The sequence below is a fragment of the Megascapheus bottae genome, chromosome 5 (assembly GCF_031878675.1).
Source record: "Megascapheus bottae isolate mThoBot1 chromosome 5, mThoBot2.hap1, whole genome shotgun sequence".
In the NCBI taxonomy this organism is placed as follows: Eukaryota; Metazoa; Chordata; class Mammalia; order Rodentia; family Geomyidae; genus Megascapheus; species Megascapheus bottae.
Window position 1 is genome coordinate 36,016,364 of NC_143513.1, and position 23,791 is coordinate 36,040,154.

At 36.3% G+C, this 23,791-nt stretch overlaps 1 protein-coding gene across 1 annotated transcript in view; it reads left to right on the plus strand.

Moving 5' to 3' along the window:
- The first annotated feature begins 13,611 nt into the window (after positions 1 to 13,611).
- Sema3c (semaphorin 3C) overlaps positions 13,612 to 23,791 on the plus strand; it is a 144,404-nt gene continuing 134,224 nt past the window's right edge. Inside the window, exons 1-2 of the mRNA XM_090332899.1 lie at positions 13,612 to 13,900; positions 15,939 to 16,079. Of these exons, the coding sequence (XP_090189025.1) occupies positions 15,977 to 16,079 (103 nt within the window). The 5' untranslated portion in view covers positions 13,612 to 13,900; positions 15,939 to 15,976. The remainder of the gene's footprint in view (positions 13,901 to 15,938; positions 16,080 to 23,791) is intronic.

Below are 23,791 nucleotides of genomic sequence, written 5' to 3' on the forward strand. Positions count from 1 at the left end.
CAGCCAGTTTATGAAACTGGCTGTCTGGGGCAGCTACAAGAATGCTGGCAGGAGTAGTGGATAAGTCAGAACCCGCTGACTGTAAAAGGGTAAAGAGAGCCTGCTATGCAGTGTTGAGACTCTTAAATAGCAACCTGATTTTTCATGAGTCTTCAATTTTTGTCTGATGTAGAATATTAAGAAAACTGCAAGTTTGTTATCTATTTGCAATAACAGTCTCGAACATTGCTAGAGAAAACTCAACTTTGGATAGATTCTTTAAAAAAAATCTTGTGTTTTTTTTTTTGCAGTTGAAACATAAGAGAAATTCTGCTAGCAAAATTATAACTAAGAGACATGTTAACTTCTTAAGAAATAAAATCTAAACTGAAGATGATAAAAAAAAAGATGAGGGAAAGAAAAGAGAGCTCAGGAATATAGCATCTATCAATTGTATACATTTTCTTCAATTATGTTATTATATATAGATAGGTACAAAGTTTACACTAGGATTTTGGTAGCTCAATATTTATTTTTAGATGGTGTCCACTGTCTCTGATATGAAGGAATTCAGAAATTTCTCTCCACTCTGCTTCACTTTGTTATTCATTGACTTTATTTTTTTTATAGTAGAAACCCAACAGTTAAGGCCAAGTACAGTCCCTCTATTTAATTTTATTGGGCAATAATTGCATGATCCTTGTTTGTGTCATTTGTGGGTCAAAACTCATGGGACAATTCTTTCAAGACTTTGAAAGTGCAATTGTCTTTCCTATGTTCCCCCATACACACCTGTCCTTGGTATACTCCCTGTCATGATGAATTCATATATATGCATCTGAAGATGGCTTATTGCTTACTGCAAAGTTAAATTTAAACCTCATGAAGTTACCAGCTGTCCTAAATGAGATAATTGCTATTTCCTTCAGGCTATAAATTCCAGCTTCTCATAAGACAAGGCTTTGAAATGGAAATCTTTTAAGAAGTCACTTTTGCCCCTTTTTGACACATCAAAGTGTCAATGAATTTCCACACACTCATAAGCAGGCTCATGATAAATTCCCCTGCCCCCCTCACTTTGGTCTACAAACTAAAATGTCCTCAAGAAGGTTATTTCAGAACTCTGGTCCCCAAGCCAATTGTTCATGTTTCTTAAACGTTTCTGTGTTATGGACCAGAGCCTCCTTGAATAGTGATAGAGAAAACAGAGGACGTTCACTCAATAACTGAAATGCTTATAGTCACGGTATGGCAAGTCTTTCTTGATTCTTTTTCATAGTTATTTATAAATTGTAGGGATGAGTGCTTCATGCAAATAACTTTTTAATAAACTTTATATGTTTGGCTCAGAATCAACTTCTGCCGAAACTAATGAAGAGAAAGGCAAAGATAAGTAATAGAAGAGAGGATGAATTTCTGCTTATGAAGAGGAAGACTAGATTCCTGGGAACCAGATAAGAGAATGAGGAATCTGGAAAAAAAAAAAGAATAACAATAGATTAGTGGTCCTGAAACAATTGCTTAAACACAAAGCCTTGAATCCTTGCTGTTTGAAAATAAATAAAAGTCTCACCTTTCTCCTTCAACACAGTAACCTTGAGTATAGGATTTTACTCTGCAAACTTTTACCTTTCCAAAATAATTTTATATATATTTATATATATTATATTTTAATATAATTATTACAGTATGTTTTAGAGATATTGAAGTGACTTTTGAAATGATTTTTGTTCCACAAAAGACAATAGGACATGCTGGAAAAAAAATCTTTTAAATGCCCAGGTATGGTGGAGTTACTAACAGTACAAAAAGGCTGGGATAGCATCATGCATCTTACTGTCTAAGACAGCCTCTCACCATCTCCAAAAAAGAAATATCTGTGATCTTCACAGCAGAATATCAATGACATGCACCTGAGAAACAACACAGAGCATCAGACTGTTGAAATTTTACAACATCTTCAGAAATTTTGCATATATTGATTCAGTAAATAATTTCCTAACAAAATAATATTCTGCCATTGACAATAAATTATTTTGCTAAATGCTTAACACCATGACAAAATTATAAAAATTTCTAAATATCTATAAATTATATAACTTTATTCATTCATTTAGAAAAGTCATTGTGTAAGTTCATTCATTCAAGTTATAGTTTTGTAAGCTGTTTCATGTCAGGTGTTAGACTAGAGATTTCATAATATTAAATGAAATAAATGTACTATTCTCATGATAGATTTCAGAAGAGGAAACAAAGGAAAATAAGAGATAGGAAATTTATACAAATAAGCAAATGGAGAAAAATTAGTGAAGAGAAAATAATTGACTAGTAATTCAGTTGATATTTCACTTACTATAACATGTAGTAGAACATGTTACGATAAGAGGACAAGTGGTGCTGTGGCTCAAGGGATGGGGTGATAACTTTGAGCTGAAGAGCTCAGGAACAGCACCCAGGCCCAGAGTTCAAGCCCCATGGCAACAACAATAACAACAACAACAACAATAAAAACTCACACTAGTGCCAGGCCCGGAGCTCAAGACCCAAAATTGGGGGGAAAAAAAAAAGACAAAAAAAAAAAAAAGACAAAGACAAAGACCTGAAACACTAGTGGAGATAGAGGGTAGAATAGATAGATAATCAATGAGATCCTCCATATCCTATAAGATGCCAGGAAATTATGAACTGCTCTAAAATGTTAAATGGAAAACATCTTTAAATATAATTATAGTTCATGTCAGTTATCAGCACCAACAAAGAGTTAATATGTAATTCCCTGAGTAACAATTGAAAAGAGCCCTGGTCCAGTGACTGATATCCATTGGTTCTCCCGAGAGTCAGCTTCCTATTAATTAACAATTACCAACTACTCTGAGCCTCAGTTTCAGTAGGTGTTATGAATAGATTAGACACTATGATCCCAAAGCTCCTTTCTAATTCTCTGATTCCAAGAAAATAGCAGTAAAATGTGATTTAACCAAATTTGTGTTTCATCAAGTAGAAACATATCTGGAATACTGGCTTTTCTCCAAAAACATTTCCTTCTAGACTAAGTAAAACATATGCTTATAATTTGTATCAAGTTATTATCACAGCCAATCAAAATGATCATAAATTATTGGCTTTAATAAATTTGCTTTTGAGATAACTTTGACTTTGCATATAGAAATAAAGTAGGGCAGACTTTTTGTATAAGTAGTTTACGGATACTAGCCACTCACATAGGAAACAATAAATACCTCTTTTGGAGAACGATAAGATGGCCTAGACCTTACAGAAATCATATACATTAGACAGGAGTCATTCTTGACATCTTGAAATCTAATGGAAGGTTTAGTTCGAATGAATTAATTCAAAATTGGCTCATCAATATACTTTTATGCCATGATTAGAAATATTTATTCAATCTTGGCACTAATTCGTAATATGCGTTAGAGTGTTTTACAAATATGTTTTTATCACATATCAAGTGAAATGAAGTGCCATGAGGAATGTACCAGCTTTCTTCTATACAATTTGGCTAAATAAAGGATGTAGGTCTAATGGTTTATGAAAAGTTACATACAAATAAGATAAGGTCAGGGTCAGGATCCACTTAAAATCCATTAAAGTGTCATTGGAGTCAATGATCCACTCCACGTAAAAGGCAGTTATACTGATGCGATAGGGAAAAATTGCCTCACAAGAAGTGGTATTGACTTTCTAGTCTTCAAGGGTAATGGATGCATGTAAAACCTTATATGGAAATACTTAATACCTCTATTTTTACTTATTATATGTTAATACATTAACTAAGAAAGTATCATGAATAATGAGGCCATAAGTAATATTAAGTAGTTAAAAATCATATGGATAAATTTCCAGGTATTTTTTTATTCTTAGATCAAAATCATTTAAACATTTAATAGAATGCTATGAAAATCATAAAAAAATCCGTCCTTTCACCACACTGAGATTATGTAGAAATAAAAATATTAGCAGAGATTATGTATAATACTGAAAAATATGTTACATTCCAAAAGGAGCTATAAACTGGGCTTGTAACTTCGGCAGTCCTAGCACTCAGGAGACTGAGAACAGCTTGTGTTTGCAAAATCTGTCACAGAAAACAGCAAAAGGGAAGGTAGGAATGAAAAAGTCTAAATAAAACAATGCATGGAAAAACAATTCACTAATGAAGAGAAAACACTCACAATCACAACAGTCTCATTTGGATTTTTTTCTTCTAAAAATATTTAATCAGAACATTTAATCATAGACTACAGGCTCTATGACAATAGAATAAGAGAATAAAAATATCTAATTAAAAATTAGTCATTTCTTTACCTCCAGTAAGTCATTGAGAAGTTTGGATGATAGGGACAAGAAAATCTCTCAAAATACATCTAAAAAAGTCACACTACTAGTTTCAAGAATCATGAAGAAGGCAAATATATGGAGGGAAAATTAAAAGAAGTAATAATTTCTGAAAGACAGGTGCCAGTCTTCAGATTATGAAAATCAATTGAATGCTTAGCACATGATATATAAAAAGTATACAGTTTTGGAAAATATTTTAGTATAACAAGATTTCATCACTATAACGACATAGAGAAACTACTTTTTTCTTCCTCAAATGATCATCAATTAATTGTACAGCTTGTGTAATCTCAGGTGCTCTTTACCTTATAAGATCATAATTTCATAATTTGCCTCTGACTTCACACAGTGTCATTTTAAAGACAGTAGTCATAATGGATTAAGGGTCCATCTAAAGACCAATTTTAACTGTATTACAACAGTTGTAGAATTTAAACTCAGGGCCTGGGTGTTGTCTCTGAACTCTTTTGGTCAAGGCTAGCCTTCTACCACTTGTACAAATCCACTTCCAGCCTTTTGTTTGTGATTAATTGGAGATAAGTGTCTCAGAAAGTTTTCTTCACTGGGCTGGCTTTAAATCTCAGACCACAGATCTCAACATCCTGGGTATCTAGGATTATAAGCATGAGTCACCAAACTTTCTTTACCTAGCTTTCTTTTGACTTCAAATTTTATTTGAGGGATAGAAAGCAGTAAATGCTGGCAACATAAGCTATAAATAATAAGACAGCTGTATTTTTCTTGCAGATTCCTTAAGTTGTATGGAAACAAATTGACCTAACATTACCCTCTATTAAAAATGCAAAGCATAAGAAATAAAGAATTTTCTTTTCATTTCTACACTTTTTTGATATCATGGATAACAAAATTATTCTCATCCTGTAGACAAGCCATATGGAAGTTGGGTGCCATGATGAGTGATAGTGGAACATAAAGACAACAGGCACCATCCATGGTGGTTTTCTCTATTTATTAGCAAGGCTTTGTAGAAAATACTGGGAAATGCTAACACAACAAGGAAGGTGTGGATTTATGTTAAATTGTTGTATCAATTGGCAAGTTCAATATAAAATGTCAGTGTGACTTGATAAGTGGATGTGATGACTAAGGATAGTAAATTTGCACTTTGATTTATGACTGTGATTTATCTGTGATTAGGAGACCTTAGCTTTAATACATTGAGAAGTGTGCCACAAGACAAATCTTTCCAGGTAACTATAGGGGAAATGATCAGCTTTAAAGGTGGAGACCACTTGTTTCTCTTTTAAAATGTAGAGAAATAAGCTCGGTGTGGTGGCTCATGCCTGTAATCCTAGCTACTCTGGAGGCTGAGATCTGAGGATCAAGGTTCAAAGCCAGCCTGGGCACAAAAAGACCTAAGACTCTTATCTCCAATTAACCTCTAGAATATGGGAAGTGAGACTTGGCTCAAGGGTAGGGTGGTAGCTTTGAGCTGAAAAGCTCAAGTTCAGCGCCCAGGCCCAGGGGGTAGCCTTGAGCTGAAGAGCACAAGGATAGCACCCAGGCCTAGTTCAAGGCCCATGACCCACCAAAAAAAAATAAAATAAAATGTACTGAAATCTCAGGATGTTCAAAACCTGTGACATACAAACCTTTAATTCATTAACCATTATGTGGCTAAAGCAGTCATTTTGTAAAATAATGACAAGGACTATAATATTGCATATACTCCTCTCATATTTTGGCTTCTTTCAAATATCCTTAAAGTAAAAAAAAAGATATTAAAAAAGAGAGAAAGTGGCCGGGAGTTTGGCCTAGTGTTAGAGTGCTTGCCTAGCATGCACGAAGACCGGGATTCGATTCCTCAGTACTACATACATAGCAAAAAGTCAGAAGTGGTGCTGAGGCTCAAGTGGTAGAGCTCTAGCATTGAGAAAGTCCAAGAACAGAACTCAGGCCCTGAACTCAAGCCCAGGACTGGCAAAAAACTAAAAAAAAAAAAAAAGGAAGAAAGTACAAAAAATAAAAACAATAGACAATTGCTTGTTTAAAATGCCTTAAAATTGAATATTAGAATAATAAGCTATATACATATAAAACATTCCTAAACCATATATACATATATACTGTGTGTGTGTGTGTGTGTGTGTGTGTGTGTGTGTTAGTGTGTATGAAGACAAAGTATATAAAGGGCATAAGTCCTCAGGAGAACCAATGCATTGTGAACAAAAAGCTTATGAATATTCAAGAGCCTTAAATTAAATGAAAGTCAAATAATGTATTACTTTCCAATATTGAAGGCTGTGGCACTTAAAATCCTATCTTTCCTTTGCACACAAGTAGGCAAATGGTAACATCAATAAATGGATCACCAATTCTAATGCAGACTTTGAAAAGTGAGGTCATGCCTTCAATATGATGTGTTGCCACTGAATTACAGCATATTTTAATATTCCCTTGGCCCAGTCATCCCAAAGTGAGAATTTTCTCAATCATCTTTAAAGAGACACTTATTTCTGATTACAGATATTTGTAAGGAGTGTGTGAAGGGTTTTATTTTAAGCCATGGAGTAGAATTTATTTGAAAAGGGAAGTCCATTGTTAAGATATTAACAGCATAGTAATTCTTAAAAGGAGTTTCCTAAAGTTATAGATGCATATTTATAGTCCCTAAGTGTCCAGGGCAGGAAATCCCAACAATGGTACTTGACTCTATTTGTTTATTTTTGTCCTGTTGTAGAAGAGTTGTGCATAAAAAAATAGAAAGTGAAATTTTCATATAATTATAACAAATGCTACGGTTCAGGGAAAAACAACATTATGGCTATAGAGAACTGTGTCTGTCAATGTTCTCATTTACATTTTACAACTAAAAAAAACCCATAAAAACAAGTCAAGCACTTGCCCCCAAATATGGTGGCAAGAGGTAAGTAGAGCACTGGAGATTAAAGGAAACAAAATCTTTTGACATTCAACTGATATAGTTTTAACTTTCATATCTTGGATTTCATTCATGCTTATGGCTATGTATGATGCATATAGGCTGCTGTATTTGAGAAAATTCTTGATGAATAAGAAAAGATTTGCATGGGGTGGGTAACAGAGAAAGAGGGAGAGAGAGAGAGAGAGAGAGAGAGAGAGAGAGAGAGAGAGAGAGAGAGAGAGAGAGAGAGAGAGAGAGAGAGAGAGAGAGAGCGATCAAGTAAAACCTCAGAAATGGGAAGATGTGGTCAAGGAAAGATATTGAATGCACAAAAAGTTAAAATGGCAGAGAGAATAAGTGAGAGGGAGTAAGGAATTAATTCAGACCAGTCAGTGGAAGGGAATGGATTACCCATTCCAATAATGCAACATTGCCCTCTAGTAAATGAACATTTTTGGGGGCATCTATGTTGGCACTTTGCAGAGCAGGTACCAGTAAGGTACAACATTCAAATCAGTTGTGACCTTTCTTCATAGTGATAAACTTTGTATTATCTAGGCTTGAATGCCCTGTGCAAATTTGCTTCTGGATTGCCATTCATTATAATGTCCTAATTAACAAACTAAAAATTTAAAGGATCAATTTTTACAATGATAATTGTACTTGTATAGATAAAGAAATAATGTATATGATTTTGTATTATGCTTGTGTGGTCTTTTCTTGATCAATGCAGTATTGATTACCTCTTCCTTCTACTTACTATCCTTGAACACCTCACATTGTGTGCTACACCATCATCTCAGATGGTCTCAGAATTGGACGCTGACCTTGCTTTCAACTTGTGTCAAACTTCATTGTGAGGATCCAATATCTGCATTTATTATACAAGGCTGAGAAACTGAGATAAATATACAACAAAAAGAAGAAAAAAGAAACAGCTTTCAGAAACTAGCCCAAGAGAAAATAAAAAAAATCATTCTCTCATTTACTGGAATTATTTTAACTAGATAGATGCACCAAGGCATAAGATAGAGTAGGACATATATTAACATTGAAAGAGATAGACATTATTATGTTTTTGCCTATGGGCCTAGGGGCCAAAGAGGGAGATGTTTTATCAGATTTCTCTACTGGCCTCTTATTTGTGTAGTTGACATACTTTCATCTTATTTTAAGGACTGTTATAGAAATTTATAAAAAAAATAACCTTTTAAAATGTTTATTGATAGTGTCATCCCTTTAAATCACAATGACCCTTCTTGTATAATTTTAGTTTAAGATTCAGTGACCCCAGGGAGATGGATATAAGCACTATTTTATTTTTCCTTCCTTTTCTAGTAACAAGGTTTAATAGAAATGTATCTCATGAATCTTATGCCTTAAGTTTTATTATGCTTGTATTATGTTTGGTACTTTTGCTACACTGTAATCTCTGTGCTCAGGAATGATTGATAAAGAATACCATAGAGTTTGCCAGATGCCTTGCATTATGAAAATGTGTGTACTCGGATAAGGAAGTTTCTGTTAATGTGATTTATAATCATTTTAGTCGCCCATTTAAAGTTCAAAAAGAGTAGAAAAATATTAAAATGTGAAGACGATGTGGAAAATGCTTTTGACCACTGAAGGTCTGTAGACAGGAGTGAATTAGTCACAACTGACAGTTTTACCTTCACTAATCCGGCAATGGATTATCATTTCTGAGCCTGTTACACACAGGTGGCCATCCAAGGTCGGTCTCTTGTGGCTCTTCTGGAGAATAGACATGGAAAGGGTTTGCATTCCCATGTGAGGAGGACAGACTTTAGGCCAAACTGCCGAAGCTACTGCTTTTCTTAAAGCACCCTGACTGGTAAGGTGGGTATGTACATTCAAATTAGAAGCATTACACATTAATTGTGGGATAGAAGCTTCTCTTGAAAACTAATCTAACAAGAGCAAAACCATGTAGATTGCACTACCAAGATGGAGATGCGCATGCGTACTCCCACAGTCATCCCCTACAACTGTTCCCATCCACCCAGAGGTTTGTACTAAAGAAGCAAACCAGTAACAGACTCCCCTTCTTCTGCTGCTTTATAAATGAAACATTGTAATGTACTCTCACTAGGCGCAATTTTTTTCTTTGGTTGGAGAATACTGTTATTCTGTTATTCAAGCTATAGATACTATAACTTGAGAAAAATAGAGTCTAAGGTACAATGAAAGAAGCAGACCGAGAGTTTGGGAAATAGATCAGCAATAGATAATAAATAAATAAAAGTAGAGATACATTCATTGTGTTCAAAGAAAAGACCTTGTTTTGACAGAAGCAAGCCTAACACCAAGCAACTGCTGTTTTATAGATCAGACCTTCTTGGCCACCTTGGTCTCGAAGGTGCTAAGGTAACCAACCTAAGAAGTAAAGGGAATATAGACAAAGTGAGTCAAGAACAAATGTGCTGGAGACACTGTGCTGCTCTGAGTTCTACTCTAGATAATTTCCTCAGGCATTCGAGTGAGAAAATGGTTTGAAAATTGTATTTTCTATATTTAGTTGTGTTATTGATCCTCTGGATTCATTTAGTGTCTCTTTTCTCCACCAGCTTCCTCAGTTAGTTCCTGTTAGTACAAAGAGCCCGAGGAAGAGGAACTGGCCATGGGATATCTCATGAGTTTTCTCTCTGTTTAAGGTGTGTCAGACTCCTAAGCAGTATGAGGTAATTGGGCAGAGGTAAATTTTTGAGCGACAACTAATGCCACTCCTAAAATTTCATTCTGCAGCCTTCCCTTCAGGTAAGCAGGAGCATGACTTGTGTCCTTGGGCTTGATCTTTCTTGGCTAATGACTATCAGTAATGCATGATTCATTTTGAGGTGTGGAGTAAGCAAACACCATTAACTCCCAGCAGCATATTGAAAAAATGAGAGAAGGGAATGGGTAGAGGGTAGGGTTGGGGGAAGAAGGGAGAAGGATTATTCAGTTAAGATAGAGGGAATTGCAGCACAGATTTCACAGATCACATCTCAGGCATTTGTCATAGTCTCCAAAACCTTGGGAATTTTTGTTAAGACTGGTTGAATTCTCTGAGTTTGGAGAAATCTAGTTTGGAATTAATCTCCCTTATAAATGTACCATTTTGATACTCATTCACCTTGAATCTCTTAATCTTAGTTCTCTGGAGCTTAAAAATAAAATGTGTAAACAAATTCTACATTGCAAGAATTTGTAAATTAGTTTCTAGTGGATCTGCATTTTTATGAAGAATTTTATAGTTATTAATGCCCCCATTAACCATGCTATGGTTCATATTCAAAGTGAGTTATTTATAGGAAGATAACAAATATTACATAATCATGACTTTAATCCATTTTAGAAGTAATTTCAGGAAAGGAAGCATACTGCTCACATACATATATATTTTAATTTTTATACTGTCAGATTTTTTTGAGTAAAATCTATTCACTAACTTTTGTCAAGGATCTGCTCCATTTTATTTCATTAATCATCAAAAAAAGCATAACTTACTGTACTTGGGGTTTTTTGAAACCCACTGGATTAGATATTTCTTTCAAAACACATGTAAGAAAATATTTCACATGGAATATTTTCCTTATTATTTTAGAGCTATTGCAGCTTGAACTCAGGTCTTTGCCCTTGTTCAACAGGTGCTTCTTTTACTTGGTCCTCATGTCCAGCCCTTTTTAAGTTGTAATTATTTTTGAGATAGGAGCTTATTTCGTTCCTCTGGACCAGACTGAGCCACTATCTTTCTGTTTATATTCCTTGCTATAGCTGAGATGTCACTTACAATCTACTATGCCCAGCATGCCTTCTTAACTCAGAAACTTTTTGTCCAGACAGGCCTCAAACCATGATTTTCCTAATTGCTGCCCTCTGAGAAGCTTGTAGTTAAAAGCTCCAGTGTCTTGTTGGGATATAATTTTTGCACTCTTACTTTTTTTTAATGACCAAACACATGTTTGGCATTTTTAAAATTATATATTCACTAATTAGGGTTACATATATTTATGAAATCAATGCAATCCCAAATTTGGAATATAATTGGAAAGTTTAAATGAAACTAATTAACATAACATATCCATTGCTTCAAATATTAAACATTTTTGTGATGAAACATTAGAACTTATTTTGTTTGTGATAATATTCAGACCTCAGTTTTCAACTGTATTCACCATATAATAAAACTGATATTCAAGCAAATATCAAATATATTCTTCATGCTTTGACTATGGTCCCCTCACTACTATTGTCCTGTCAGAGGCTGCCACCATCTTTCTGGTTTCTGTTTCTCTGAGTTTAGTTGTTTTTGATTGTACAGATAGTGGGAACACGAGATATTTGTCTGTGGTTCTTACGCCTATTTCACTTACCATGACATCAGGTCCCACCCATGTTTGCATGAATGACAAATATTCTTATTTTTGAATTGATATGAGGTATATAAATTTATACAGAAACATATGCACTAGATTTTCTTTATCCTTCCTCCAAGGCTATGATTGACATTTAGGCTGATCTCTCCCTTGGATGCTGTAAATACTAATGCAATGAATAAGGTAATTCAAATATCTTTTCTATACATTGTTTTCAAATCTTGAAGGGAAATACAGAGAAATGGCATTGTGGGATTAAATGGTAATCCTATGTTCCGTTTTTAAGAGAACTTTTATAGTTTTCCTTAATGGTTGTCACTAGAAGTCTATACATCCTGGCCAAGACTTATCATTTATCTTTTTGCTAATTGCAATGGTTAGGACACTATAACTGTAATAGTGTTGAGAGCATGTTCTGTCTGTTAACCATATCTATTCTTTTCAAAAATACCAAGTAAAATCCCTTTCCTACTTTGTAGATGGATTCAGGAAATTGTCAGAGGTGCTTCAATTTTGGCTGGCCATTGGTAATTCATCATAGATACTCAGGATTGAGAATTCACATTCTAAGTTCTGAGCCAGACCAGATTTGTATCTCCAGTTAACTTGCAAAAAGCCAGAAGTGGGGTTGTGGCTCAAGTGTTAGAGCAGAAAAAGCCAAGTGAGAGTTCAAGGCCCTAAATACAAGCTATAATACACACACACACACACACACACACACACACACACACACACACACACACACGGACTGGAAGTTCAGTTTGAGAGCACCAAAAAAAAGAGAATATTGCCATAAAGCATGAACCTAAATTTCCATTCCTATTTGACTTAATCCCTTCATTTCTTAAGTATACAGCAAGAGTCAGACTCTAGTGGACTTAAGAGACTGTGTCTAGACACACAAAAGCTGTTTACAAATTGCCTGATCCTCTTATCCAAGGTTTCATCCAGTTGTGCCCATGAGCCATAATTCTGCACTCAGTGTTGTTTTCTGTGGTGCAGTTTGTAGGAACTTAGCAATTCTGCTTCATTTTGTAAAGAAAATCTTAAGGTGTAAGGTGGACCAATTAAAGTCAACTTTCCTCCATACAGTGACATCTACTGGGCTGTAGCTTACAGTGATTTTAAAGATGTTCTTCCCTTTCCTATGAAGCAAGGCTAGTATCTCTCAGTGTTCAAACATTTAGTTCATGGTGGATGGGGGAAATACTTTCACCTAACATCAAAATCCTTTCCAGAGCTGAGCAGAGTATACCTGAAAGCAATGTTGGAAACACATTCTTAATGACAAAATCTGTAAGCCATGATCTCTTGGCATAATTTACCAATGGCATTCCTCAATAAAATTATGAAATAATGCTTTTGTGTTTTGGGGAGGGAAGGTACGGTGTATGATTCAATATGAGAAGTCTAAATAATTTTTGCCATTAGGACATGAAGAAAACAGGAGAAAACGAGATCCATAAAAAAAAAAAAATGAAAAGCTCATGTAGGTTTAGCTCTCTTGACTTTAGAAATTTTGCTCGTGTCCTTTCCAGAACAACTCTTTGCCTTAAAAGGAGATGGGGATTCTTCCCTTGTTTTTTTTTTTTTTTCTTTAAAAAAAAATAGAAGAAAAAGAAGGAGAGAAAGAAAGAAAAAGGAAAAGAGAAGCAAACCAGCTACTTGGCACTTTGGTGTTTAGAGTCTGCATGTCTCTTCAAGAGATGCGGATAACAGACAACCTTGGGGCATACCCTGGCAAGTTCTTCTTTCTGTTCCCCACCGCGGGCTGCTGAACCGGGTAGCGTCTGGAGCAGGTTCTCTGGCCCAAGGCATCGCATTCCCGCATCTCTGGGGCAGCTCACTCCTCCCTCTTGGCTCTGGGCTCCCCGCCACCCTTCGGGCAGAGCGCTCTGGGTGGGGCTTCGCGGCCCCAGGGATGCGGCCGGGTGGGGTGCGCGGGGCGGACGCTGCGATCCGGCGGGGCGGTGCGCCAGGGCAGCCCCAGCCGCTCGCCGCCTCGCTGTAACCGGACACCGGTGCGCTCACCACCCCCCAGCGCCGGCCGGGGCCACTTTCCATTCACTACGAGGTGCCCGCTTGAACGTCGCAGAGAAGGGCTCCGGGTGCCACGGCACGGCAGTACTGAGAGTTCCTTTACAAAGAAAGTAGAGGTGGCGAAGGGGAAGAATCGTACTGTTGGGGAACGGATTCGGGATTAAGATCTTCCGTGGAAAGGATTTAGACTGGAGGGGGGGTGGGTCTCCAACTTGATAGCAGCCTTGGTGACTTTTCGGGAGCCGATCCTCTTCCAACCTCGGTAAGCTGGGCTGCGTGGTGGTTTTCAGCTTGCTGCGTTCACCCGAATAGAACTTTAGGGTGAATGGAATGACTTTTTCATCCACCGGGTGCTCCAGTCTGGCCCTGCTCTCCACCAGGTTTGTCAGGAAGGCATTCCTGCCTGTGGCCGCGGGCCTGTGGCTTTAAGCGGTGACACCTGCGGAGAGTTCAAAGTTGGGTGTCGTTCTGGTGCGTTCTGAAGCCACACGTCTGGGTGCCGGGAAAGTGGGGGGGGGGGCGAATCCAACCGTTCTTATTTAACATTCGTGCGCGGTCAGTAGCAGATAACCCCGGACAGCTTGGAACTGCGCGAGTTCCAGGGAAGACTTTGTAAGGTACTTTGTGGGGCGGGGGGGGGGAGGGGGGAGAGGGAGGCGCAGGGGAGCCAGACACTTGGCTTTCACCTTTCAGGACTAGGCGGGGTGGAAACCAGCCTGGTCTGTTGATTTCATCTACAGTATTATCCTTTGTAATTTATTCTGTGTTCCCCTAGGGGACATATCTGATTAGATTAGGGTAATTTGCTAGAATATGTGAAAAACATGGAAATATTACCAGTCTGCCTAACAAGCAGACTGAGGTTGAGCATTTTAATAGTCTTTATTTTTATTTCTTTTCTCCCCCCCTCAACCCCGGCCCCAGGCACTAACTATAAAATCAAGAAATCCAAGGTGCAAATTACTAAAGGAAAGTCACCCATAAAAATTAATTCTTCGAAGTTAATTTAGGGATGACAGGGTGAAGAGGTTGTGGCAGCAGGAAGAAACTGTTTCTTTTGAAAATTACCAACACAAATACTTCTAGGGTTTCCTCCCTCTGTGTGGTCAAAGAAGCAATGGTGTTTCTTCCTTAAATCACTTAGGCTTTGCACAACCTGTGAAATCCATTTAGAATTACTGTTGCAGATTGAGTGTTGGACTAATTGCTCTTTTCCTCTGTGTCAATGAAACAGTCTCCAGTGTTTAATGACAATTCTTCATTGAATACAATCCATTATGTAATTTCAATTAAAACCCCATAATGTAGGAAGTCAGTATTGTTACCTGTAGAAACATATTTCTATATTATACTCTGTCTGCATTTTACTATATAATTACTGTATAAGTATGCAAATGATGAGATTTCTCTTAAAGATTGTGAGCTTATTTTGCATAGTGTCTCCCCTCTCAGACACCCTTCCTCTCCTTCTCCTCTCGTTTCTGTCGTTTGTCTTAGTATGACACTTCCCCTTCTTGGTATCTAGACATTAGTTAATAGCACGTATCAATTTTATAGGTACAATTGTAGAGATCCATACTTGTCTCCTTGATTTATCTATCAGAATTTTGACAGCCCACTTTCTGGTTGATTTATTTCAAATATGCAGTGGTGGGATTCAAGACTCACTGGCTTACTCACCACTAGGCTTAGTGGTTTGAATTTGGCAGGAGTCCATGGTTACCTCATCTGCATCATTGAACAGCTGCCTGGTCACCAGAATAAATTGCCACATAGCTAATTTAAATGATTTTACTAATCTAAGATTGAGTACACAGATTTATGTATAGAAAAATCATGTCAGACAAGTGCTTCCAAAGAGTTAATAAATACGGAAGCAAGCAGACACACACACACAAGCATGTGTGGGATTTCTCTATTCCTGCCTTGGGGAGGGAGCAGTGCCCTACTGGCATTTTTCTCAAGTCCTTTTAATGGAATAGATTTTTAAAGAGCTTAGTTGCCAGACTGGTTTCTCCACTGGGAATCAATACACTTTACCTTGCTGCTTTATTCCTCTTCCATGTTAGCATTATTTTGAAAGAAGATGAAACAGCTCTCTGGTTGCGGAGATTTGCAGACCCCAATAAATCAGCCTTTTCACACGTGAGATGCTAAGTCACAGCACCTCCTACTGTTTATATCTCTGAAGAATTTCAGCTGTAACTTTTGTGAATAGGTTGTTCTGTCTAGATCACTGTGATTTTGTATTCCTAGCCTGTGAAATGAGATATCACAAACTTGTTATCTCTCTTTTAAAGGTATTTTCCCTTGGATATTGACTTCCAAAACTGAAGAAATGGCATTCCGGACAATTTTCATGTTGGTTGGAGTACTTATTTGTTCTATCTGTGTAAAAGGATCTTCTCAGCCCCAAGCAAGAGTTTATTTAACATTTAATGGTAAGAGAGTTGGAAAGAAAATTCTGGGAAAATTATCTGCAGTCTTATTTGGTTTTGCTTTATCAAGACAAAAATTTAACCAATTAAAGACTGAATTTTGCTGTGGATGAATATGGAAAGTATTACTGTAATGCTTTTTGGATGATAGGACTATTGAGAATGATGGGCTAATAGATGAAAGTCCCTCAAGGTAATGTGTATGCAAATGCTTAAAGTGCCTTAGGCTTCCCCCGTAAGTTTCTTCTCTGTCCATAGTATGTTCTTGAAGAGATAATGAAAAACTCAAAGCCTACCACCTTTAAATTTTCTGTTCCCCTGACTATGATACACTCTTTTGACATTTTTCTTTTTCTTTTTTTGGTGGGTCATGGGGCTTGAACTTGGCCTGGGCATTGTCCCTGAACTCTTCCGCTCCAGGCTATCACCTTACCCTTAAGCCACACCCCACTTCCTGCTTTTCTAGAGGTTAATTGGTGATGAGTCTCAGGTCCTTTTGTTCCCAGGCTGGCTTTGAACCTTGACCCTCAGATCTCAGCCTCCTGAGTAGCTAGGATTATAGGTGTGAGCCACCACACCTTGCCTGACATCCTTCATTAGCAGAAAAAAAATCTATATGGATTTAATTTGTTAAGACATTCTCCCAACAAATCTGATACACTAACTTCAAAACTTTACTCTGTGGGTATTCTAGTGGTGTTTCTTCTATTTCTCCATAAAGGTTGGCATACTATTCTAATGAATTGAGAAGCATCTGCACGAATAGTTGGGAATATGTTTATAACTATTTTTGTGTAAAGATGTTGCCTTCAAAAGTTTAGGGGAAAGATGCAACTTCAACTTGTTATATACATTAAAGATAGAATGTCCTCTGAAGGAATAACCAAATGTATATATAAGCATTTGTTTTTCTCTTTGTCTCTTTGTATCAGTTCTGGAAATTGGACTCAGTCCTCGTGCTCTTCCTTGGCTTTTTCTACACTCAAGACTAGCTCCACTCTACTACATTAGTCACTATTCCACTTTTTGGCTCTCTGCTAGCTCATTGGAGATAACAGACTCACAAGTTTTCTGACGGGGCTGGCTTTGAACCACAGTCCGCAGGTCTCAGCCTTTTCAGTAGCTAGTAGTACAGGATGAGCCACCAACACTCAGGCTTATGTATGAGCCTTCAAGTATGTTTTTTATACTTATAGATACATGACTTTGGTGAGTCAAACAATCCATGCTAATTGGACAGATGAAATAAGAAGCAAAAGAAAAGCACCTTGCTATTCAGGAATATGAATATTTCTGTTGCATTTTTTCTTCTCTGCATGAAATTTGGTTATCACTGAAAATGTTTTCAATTTCATTTGATAAGAGTATTCTTTCAGACTTTCCCATGCCTGTTGTCCCTGACATTCTTGGTAATCTTCAATTTCAAATAGCATCATGACTGACACTTATCTATCCAAGGGCTATCTTCTTTTTTCTTTGTTTTTATGTTTCCAAGTGCTTCTCCAAGGTCACCATACGCACTGAAGGAACCGTATTTAGAACTTACAGTGTGTGAGCTTCTAATTGCTTCTTTAGCTAACTGGCTAGACATTCCCCTTAAGATCATAGGTATGCAGTTAGATTATGAGGGAGGGGCACAGGCACTATGTTCCAAAACATACACACACACACACACACACACACACACACGCACACACACTTTTGGCAAAAACTATTTAACAATTGTTTTTGCCAATTCAAGATGATTTTCTTTTATATATATATATATATTGTAATTAATAGAAGGGTTACATTATATTTGCCAGATAGAAGGTGCATTAAGTCACATACATTGATACCCTTTCTCATGTCTTGGTCCCTATTTCCCTCCCCCAACCCCAGACCCTCATCTTATTTCCCCCCCTTCCCTATCCAATTTCAAATAACCAAATACAAATATGTCCAGTATATCAGATAACAACTTGAGATTCTGTAACAATATGAGATAACCAAGGGACAGCAGAAGAGATGAGAGATAACATAGTGCATTAAGGACAACAATCACTCATTATATCGCTTTTGTTTCTATATCGGAGAGGTCCTTTTATTTAGCGTCATACTACATGGCCTTATGTATCTAGGTTTTGCTCTACTGCAAATCTCTGCTAGGAGAGCCCAAGGTTTCTACTGATTATGGCAAATGAGGGAAACCATTGAGCCTATGTTCCTTTGAGTGTGGCTTACTTCACTTAATATGATTTTTTTCTAAGTCTTTCTATTTCCTTACAAATGGGGCGATGTCATTCTTTCTGACAGCCACATAGAATTCCATTGTGTACAAATACCACATCAAGATGATTTTCTTAAGTGACTGAATTCTCCAAAAATGGCTTACTTCTGACATCCAAATATAGAACTATATTATAGAATTATGATCTATATTAATGTCCATGTATTTAAACACATATTTACTTTATTTGCCTTACATTTCACATATGGGTATTTATTTTACTTTCTATATAAACCAAAATTCAGGAATAAGGAGATGCTTAGAGTAAATTAAAATAATTACAACTTGTATTAGACAGTTGTATCCCTTGTTTGATATCTCTGTACATGCTTGAATTCCCTCAGAATTATTGTGCCTGTTGACTGTTTATTCTTGAAACCTTCTCTCTTGCTATAACAGGATCCTCTACCTGTCTCATTCTGGGTGAAACTTTAGAAAAATCCATTTCATCTGGTCTTACTTGCAGTCCCTGTAAGAACTGCACTCAATCCCTGTGTGAAACAGGGATTCTCCTTCCATTCATATTCCATTCTGTCTTTCTGTGGTGGATTGAGGGAGTGGTAATGTTTACAAAGCAGTGATTTAGAGTTGACTTCAACAATGATCTAAAGATCAGCCTGTTGACTCTCAGTTCTGGGTAAGAATGAACTGCAGATGATAATAGAGGGTTATATTTGTGCTCCCTCAATCTTTCATGGAAAGCGAACTACAAATTCTATTAGTATTTTCCAATGGTAATAATTCCCATTTTGTGCCAGTTTTCCAAATGAAAATAAATGTCATGCTACCGCATTTGACCTTCAATTTTTTGTGGGAACAACAACAACAACTTTAGAAAAGACTGGCAGATTCACTTTTCACAATTATAGACATTTCATTTTTTTTCCCTCTAAGTGCAACTTTGAAATCTGGAAGTTTCATAGGAAAGGTAACAGCTACTTATATTCAAGGCAGCCTTGTTTTGTTTGCAATGCATCAGTGAAAAAAATTGTTGAATAAATCTAATTCTAATATCACAGATTCTAGAATATACTGTAATTCAAAATCAAGAATAAATGCATTATAGCTTGATAACATTATGTCAATTATTTCTAGTACTTAGTAAAAAGCTGCTAAAATAGAAATAAAGATATCTACAAGTAAATAATAAAAATATGATTACTAGATTTAAGTATAATAAATATTGTTTCTATTTTAAGATGTAGTGAATCACTTGAAAAGAAAAAGATTTTAGAGATTAGTTTTGGATTGATTCAATTTTTTGAGCTGTTGATATATTTTAGATATGAGGCCTTTCTCTGTTGTATGGTTGGTGAAGATCTTCTCCCACTCTGTAGGCTTCCTAATTAGTTTACTAGCTATGTCCTTTGCCATACAAAAGCTCTGCGGTTTAATACAGTCCCACTTATCCAGCCTTTCTCTGATTTGTTGTGATTCTTGGTCCTTATTAAGAAAGTTTCGACCTGTGCCTAGTGTATCTCTTATTCCTTCTTGTAAAGTTTTCAGAGTGTCGGCTTTTACCTCCAGGTCTTTGATCCATTTGGAGTTAATTCTAATACAGAGTGTTAAAGAAGGATCCAACTTTAGTTTTCTGCATGTGCTTAACCAGTTCTGCCAACACCACTTGTTGAAGAGGCTATCTTTCTTCCATTCTATTTTTTTGGCTCCCGTGTCAAAGATTAGGTGGCCATAGGTCTGTGGTTTAATATCTGGGTCTTCAGTTCTATTCCATTGGTCTTCAGGCCTGTTCTTGTGCCAATACCAATAATTATAGCTCTGTAATAGAGTATAAAGTTTGGTATTGAAATTCCTCCTGTGCTGTTCTTTCTGCTAAGAAGTGTTTTTGCTATACGGGGTCTTTCATTATTCCATATGAAATTTTGGATTGCCTATTCTATTTCTTTAAAGAATGACATTGGGATATTGATGGGTATTGCGTTGAATTTGTAGATAGCCCTTGGCAAGATTATCATTTTCACGATATTGATTCTTCCATCCAGGAGCATGGGAGGTTTTTCCATTTCCTCAGTTCTGCTTTAATTTCCTTTTTCAGGGTTTTAAAGTTTTCATCAAAAAGGTCCTTTACATTCTTAGTTAAGCCAAAGACTTAAAGAGAGTCTTCTCTGAAGAAGAAATAAAAATGGCCTATAGACACATGAAGAAATGCTCAACATCTCTGGTCATAAAAGAAATGCAAATCAAAACAGCTCTAAGATTCTACCTCACTCCAGTTAGGATCAAGAAAACTAATAACAACAGATGCTGGAGGGGATGTGGCCAGGAGGGATCACTACTACACTGTTGGTGGAAGTGCAAACTCTTTCAACCACTATGGAAAGCAGTATGGCAGTTCCTCAAAAGTCTAAGCATAGAGCTCCCCTATGACCCAGCAATTCCACTACTTGGCATTTACCCAATCATCCAGAAACAAGGACATACTAAATCCACCAGCACAACAATATTCATTGCAGCACTATTTACCATAGCAAAGATATGGAACCCCACTTGATGAGTGGATCAACAAGATGTGGTATTTGTACACAATGGAATTCTATGCTTCTGTCAGAAACAATGACATTGTCCCATTTGTTAGGAAACGGACTTAGAAAAGGTCATATTAAGTGAAATAAGCCAGACTCAAAGGAACTTAGGCTCAATGGTTTCCCTCATTTGTCATAATCAGTAGAAACCTTGGTCTCTCCTAGCAGAGATTTTCAATAGAGCAAAACCTTGATGCAAAAGGCCATATAGTAGGACGCTAAATGAAAGGATCTCTAGGATATAGAAACATAAGCCATATAATGAATGATTGTTGTTCTTAAGGTACTATGCTATCTCTCATTTCTTTTGCTGTCCCTTGGTTATCTCATATTATTACAGCATCTCACTTTGTTACCTGCTATATCGGATATATTTATAATTGGTTATTTGAAATTGGATAGGGAACAGGGGAAAACAAGATGAGGGGTGGGGGTGGGGGGGAGGGAAATGGGGACCAAGATATATGAAAGGGTATCAATGTATGGGAATTAATGCACCCTCTATCTGTCAAATATCATGTAACCCTTCTATTAATTACAATAAAAAATATATAAAAAAAGAAAAAGTATTTTTCAGCTGGTAATTCAGTTTATTAATCTAAAACATTCAATTTACTAACGTTATTTATACTTTTCCTTACATTTCTTAGTTTGTAGGATCTGTAACAATGTTTTATTTCATTTCTGGTATTGAAAACTTGTTTATCTTTCATATCAGTTTAAAGGTGTATCTATTTATTAATCTTCAAATAAACAACTTTTGATATTGCTAATTTTCTCCATTCAACATTTTATTTATTTATTTATTTATTTATTTATTTATTTCATAATTTATTCAGTTAGTTAGCTAGTCCCAGTCCTGGGGCTTGAACTCACTGCCTGTGCATTGTCCTTGAGCTTCTTTCACTTTAGGCTGGCACTTTTCCATTTGAGCCCCAGTGAAATTTCTGCCTTTTCTGAATACTTTATTGGAGACACAGCCTCAGTGACTTTCCTCCCTGGGCTGGCTTCAAACTGCCATCCTCAATTTCCAACATCTTTGAGTAGCTAGGACCATATGAGTGATCCCAGGTAACATTTCATTTATTTATTCTAAATTTCCTTATTACCTAATCGCTTCTTGCCTCATGATGTATTTGTTCTTAGTTTTAGAACTACATGGAGTTGAAGTTTGAGTTATTGATTTTATACATTGGTTCTAGGTTAGTCATTCATGTTTTCCTCAAAAAGATACTTTAGTAGTCTTCCATAAATTCTGCCAAAACCTATTAAGATTAAAATCAGTTTATTTTTCTTTTACTTATTGCTCCCTCTTCTCATAATTATAGACTATTTAGAAATGTGTTGGTAATGTGTGTGATAATGGATAAATCTTTGGGCATTTTTGTAGATTTTTCTGTTATTGATCTCTACAGAATTGATACCATGTTAATTATTTAATCCTAGTTGGTGACAGAATAAACTGATTATATATTCAGTTCTTATTGCTTAGGGTTTTTGTTCAATGCCAATTATGTCTAGTCCGTTAATATCCTCAAGAGAAATAGATAGATAGATAGATAGATAGATAGATAGATAGATAGATAGATCTTCACTGATTTTCTATCTTCTGTTCTTTCAGTAACTGATAGGTTGAATTATCCTCATAGAGTCATGGATTTTTAAAATTAGTCTTGTGAGTTCCATCTTTTATGAACTTATACTGTATTGAATTTCAATGCTTACAAGAATATTTTGTGTAAAATTACTTTGATATGGAGAAGTACATAAACAACTTAGGTGGCAGGGCTTAAACTCATTCTTTTTGGATTTCTTTCTTATTGCTGACTTTATCACTTGACCCACATCTCCCATCCAGCATTTAGCTGGCTAAAGAGTCTTGAAGACTTTTCTTCAAAAATCATCCCTCCAAATCTTACCCTCTCAAGGAACTAGGATTACAGATATGAGCCATGAGTACCCAATTAATACGAAGAATTTATACACACTCTCTCTATTCCTTTTCAGGTAATTCCAAAATCATCTCCTAATTATTTCATTGCTTTCTTAATAGACATTTTGCCCTGCAAATTTTAAATGATTTGTCAGTGTTTTGAGGTTCTTTGATTAGATGCCTACTTTTCTAATGCTTACTTTTCACATAATCTCAGCCTACTTTAATGGCCTTGACAGGTGTCCTGCTATGTCTTTCTCTTATTCTAAAATACTTTTGAGATCAGTATGTTAGCAAACATACCTATATATGTTCAAGCTCTTAATGCTTTCATTGCACCAAATATTATTATCCTACTTCAGATACTTTTTTTTTTTGCCAGTCCTGGGCTTCAGCTCAATGCCTGAGCACTGTCCTTGGACTTTCTCAAGGCTAGAGCTCTACCACTTGAGCCACAGCAACACTTCCAGCTTTTTTTATATGTATGTGGTACCGAGGAATCAAACCCAGGTCTTCGGGCATGCAAGGCAAGCACTCTACCACTAGGCCAAACTCCCGCCCCCTTCAGATACTAACTTTTAAGGATCTCTGTATTCTTCATGAGGATCTTGAACTTAATGAGAAATCAGACAGCTTGGATGCTTCTTATGATATCCATGGCTTGACAATACAGATTATTGTTTGCCATTTTTGATGCATTATGTTTATGGTAGCATAGAAGCTCAGACAGAAGGGCATAAGGGAAATTTTCTGATTAAATTTCATCATAATCACATAATTTAAATCTGTGTAAATATATCCATAAATAAGGGAATGAAGTGTAAATGTATTCACATAATTATTAACCACATTATTTTATATCAGCATGAGATGATTTTAAAATATTAGAGTCTTTTCCATACCTGAGATGAATAAAATTCTTTTTTTTCATATATTTTTATTGTAATTAATAGAAGGGTTACATTATATTCAT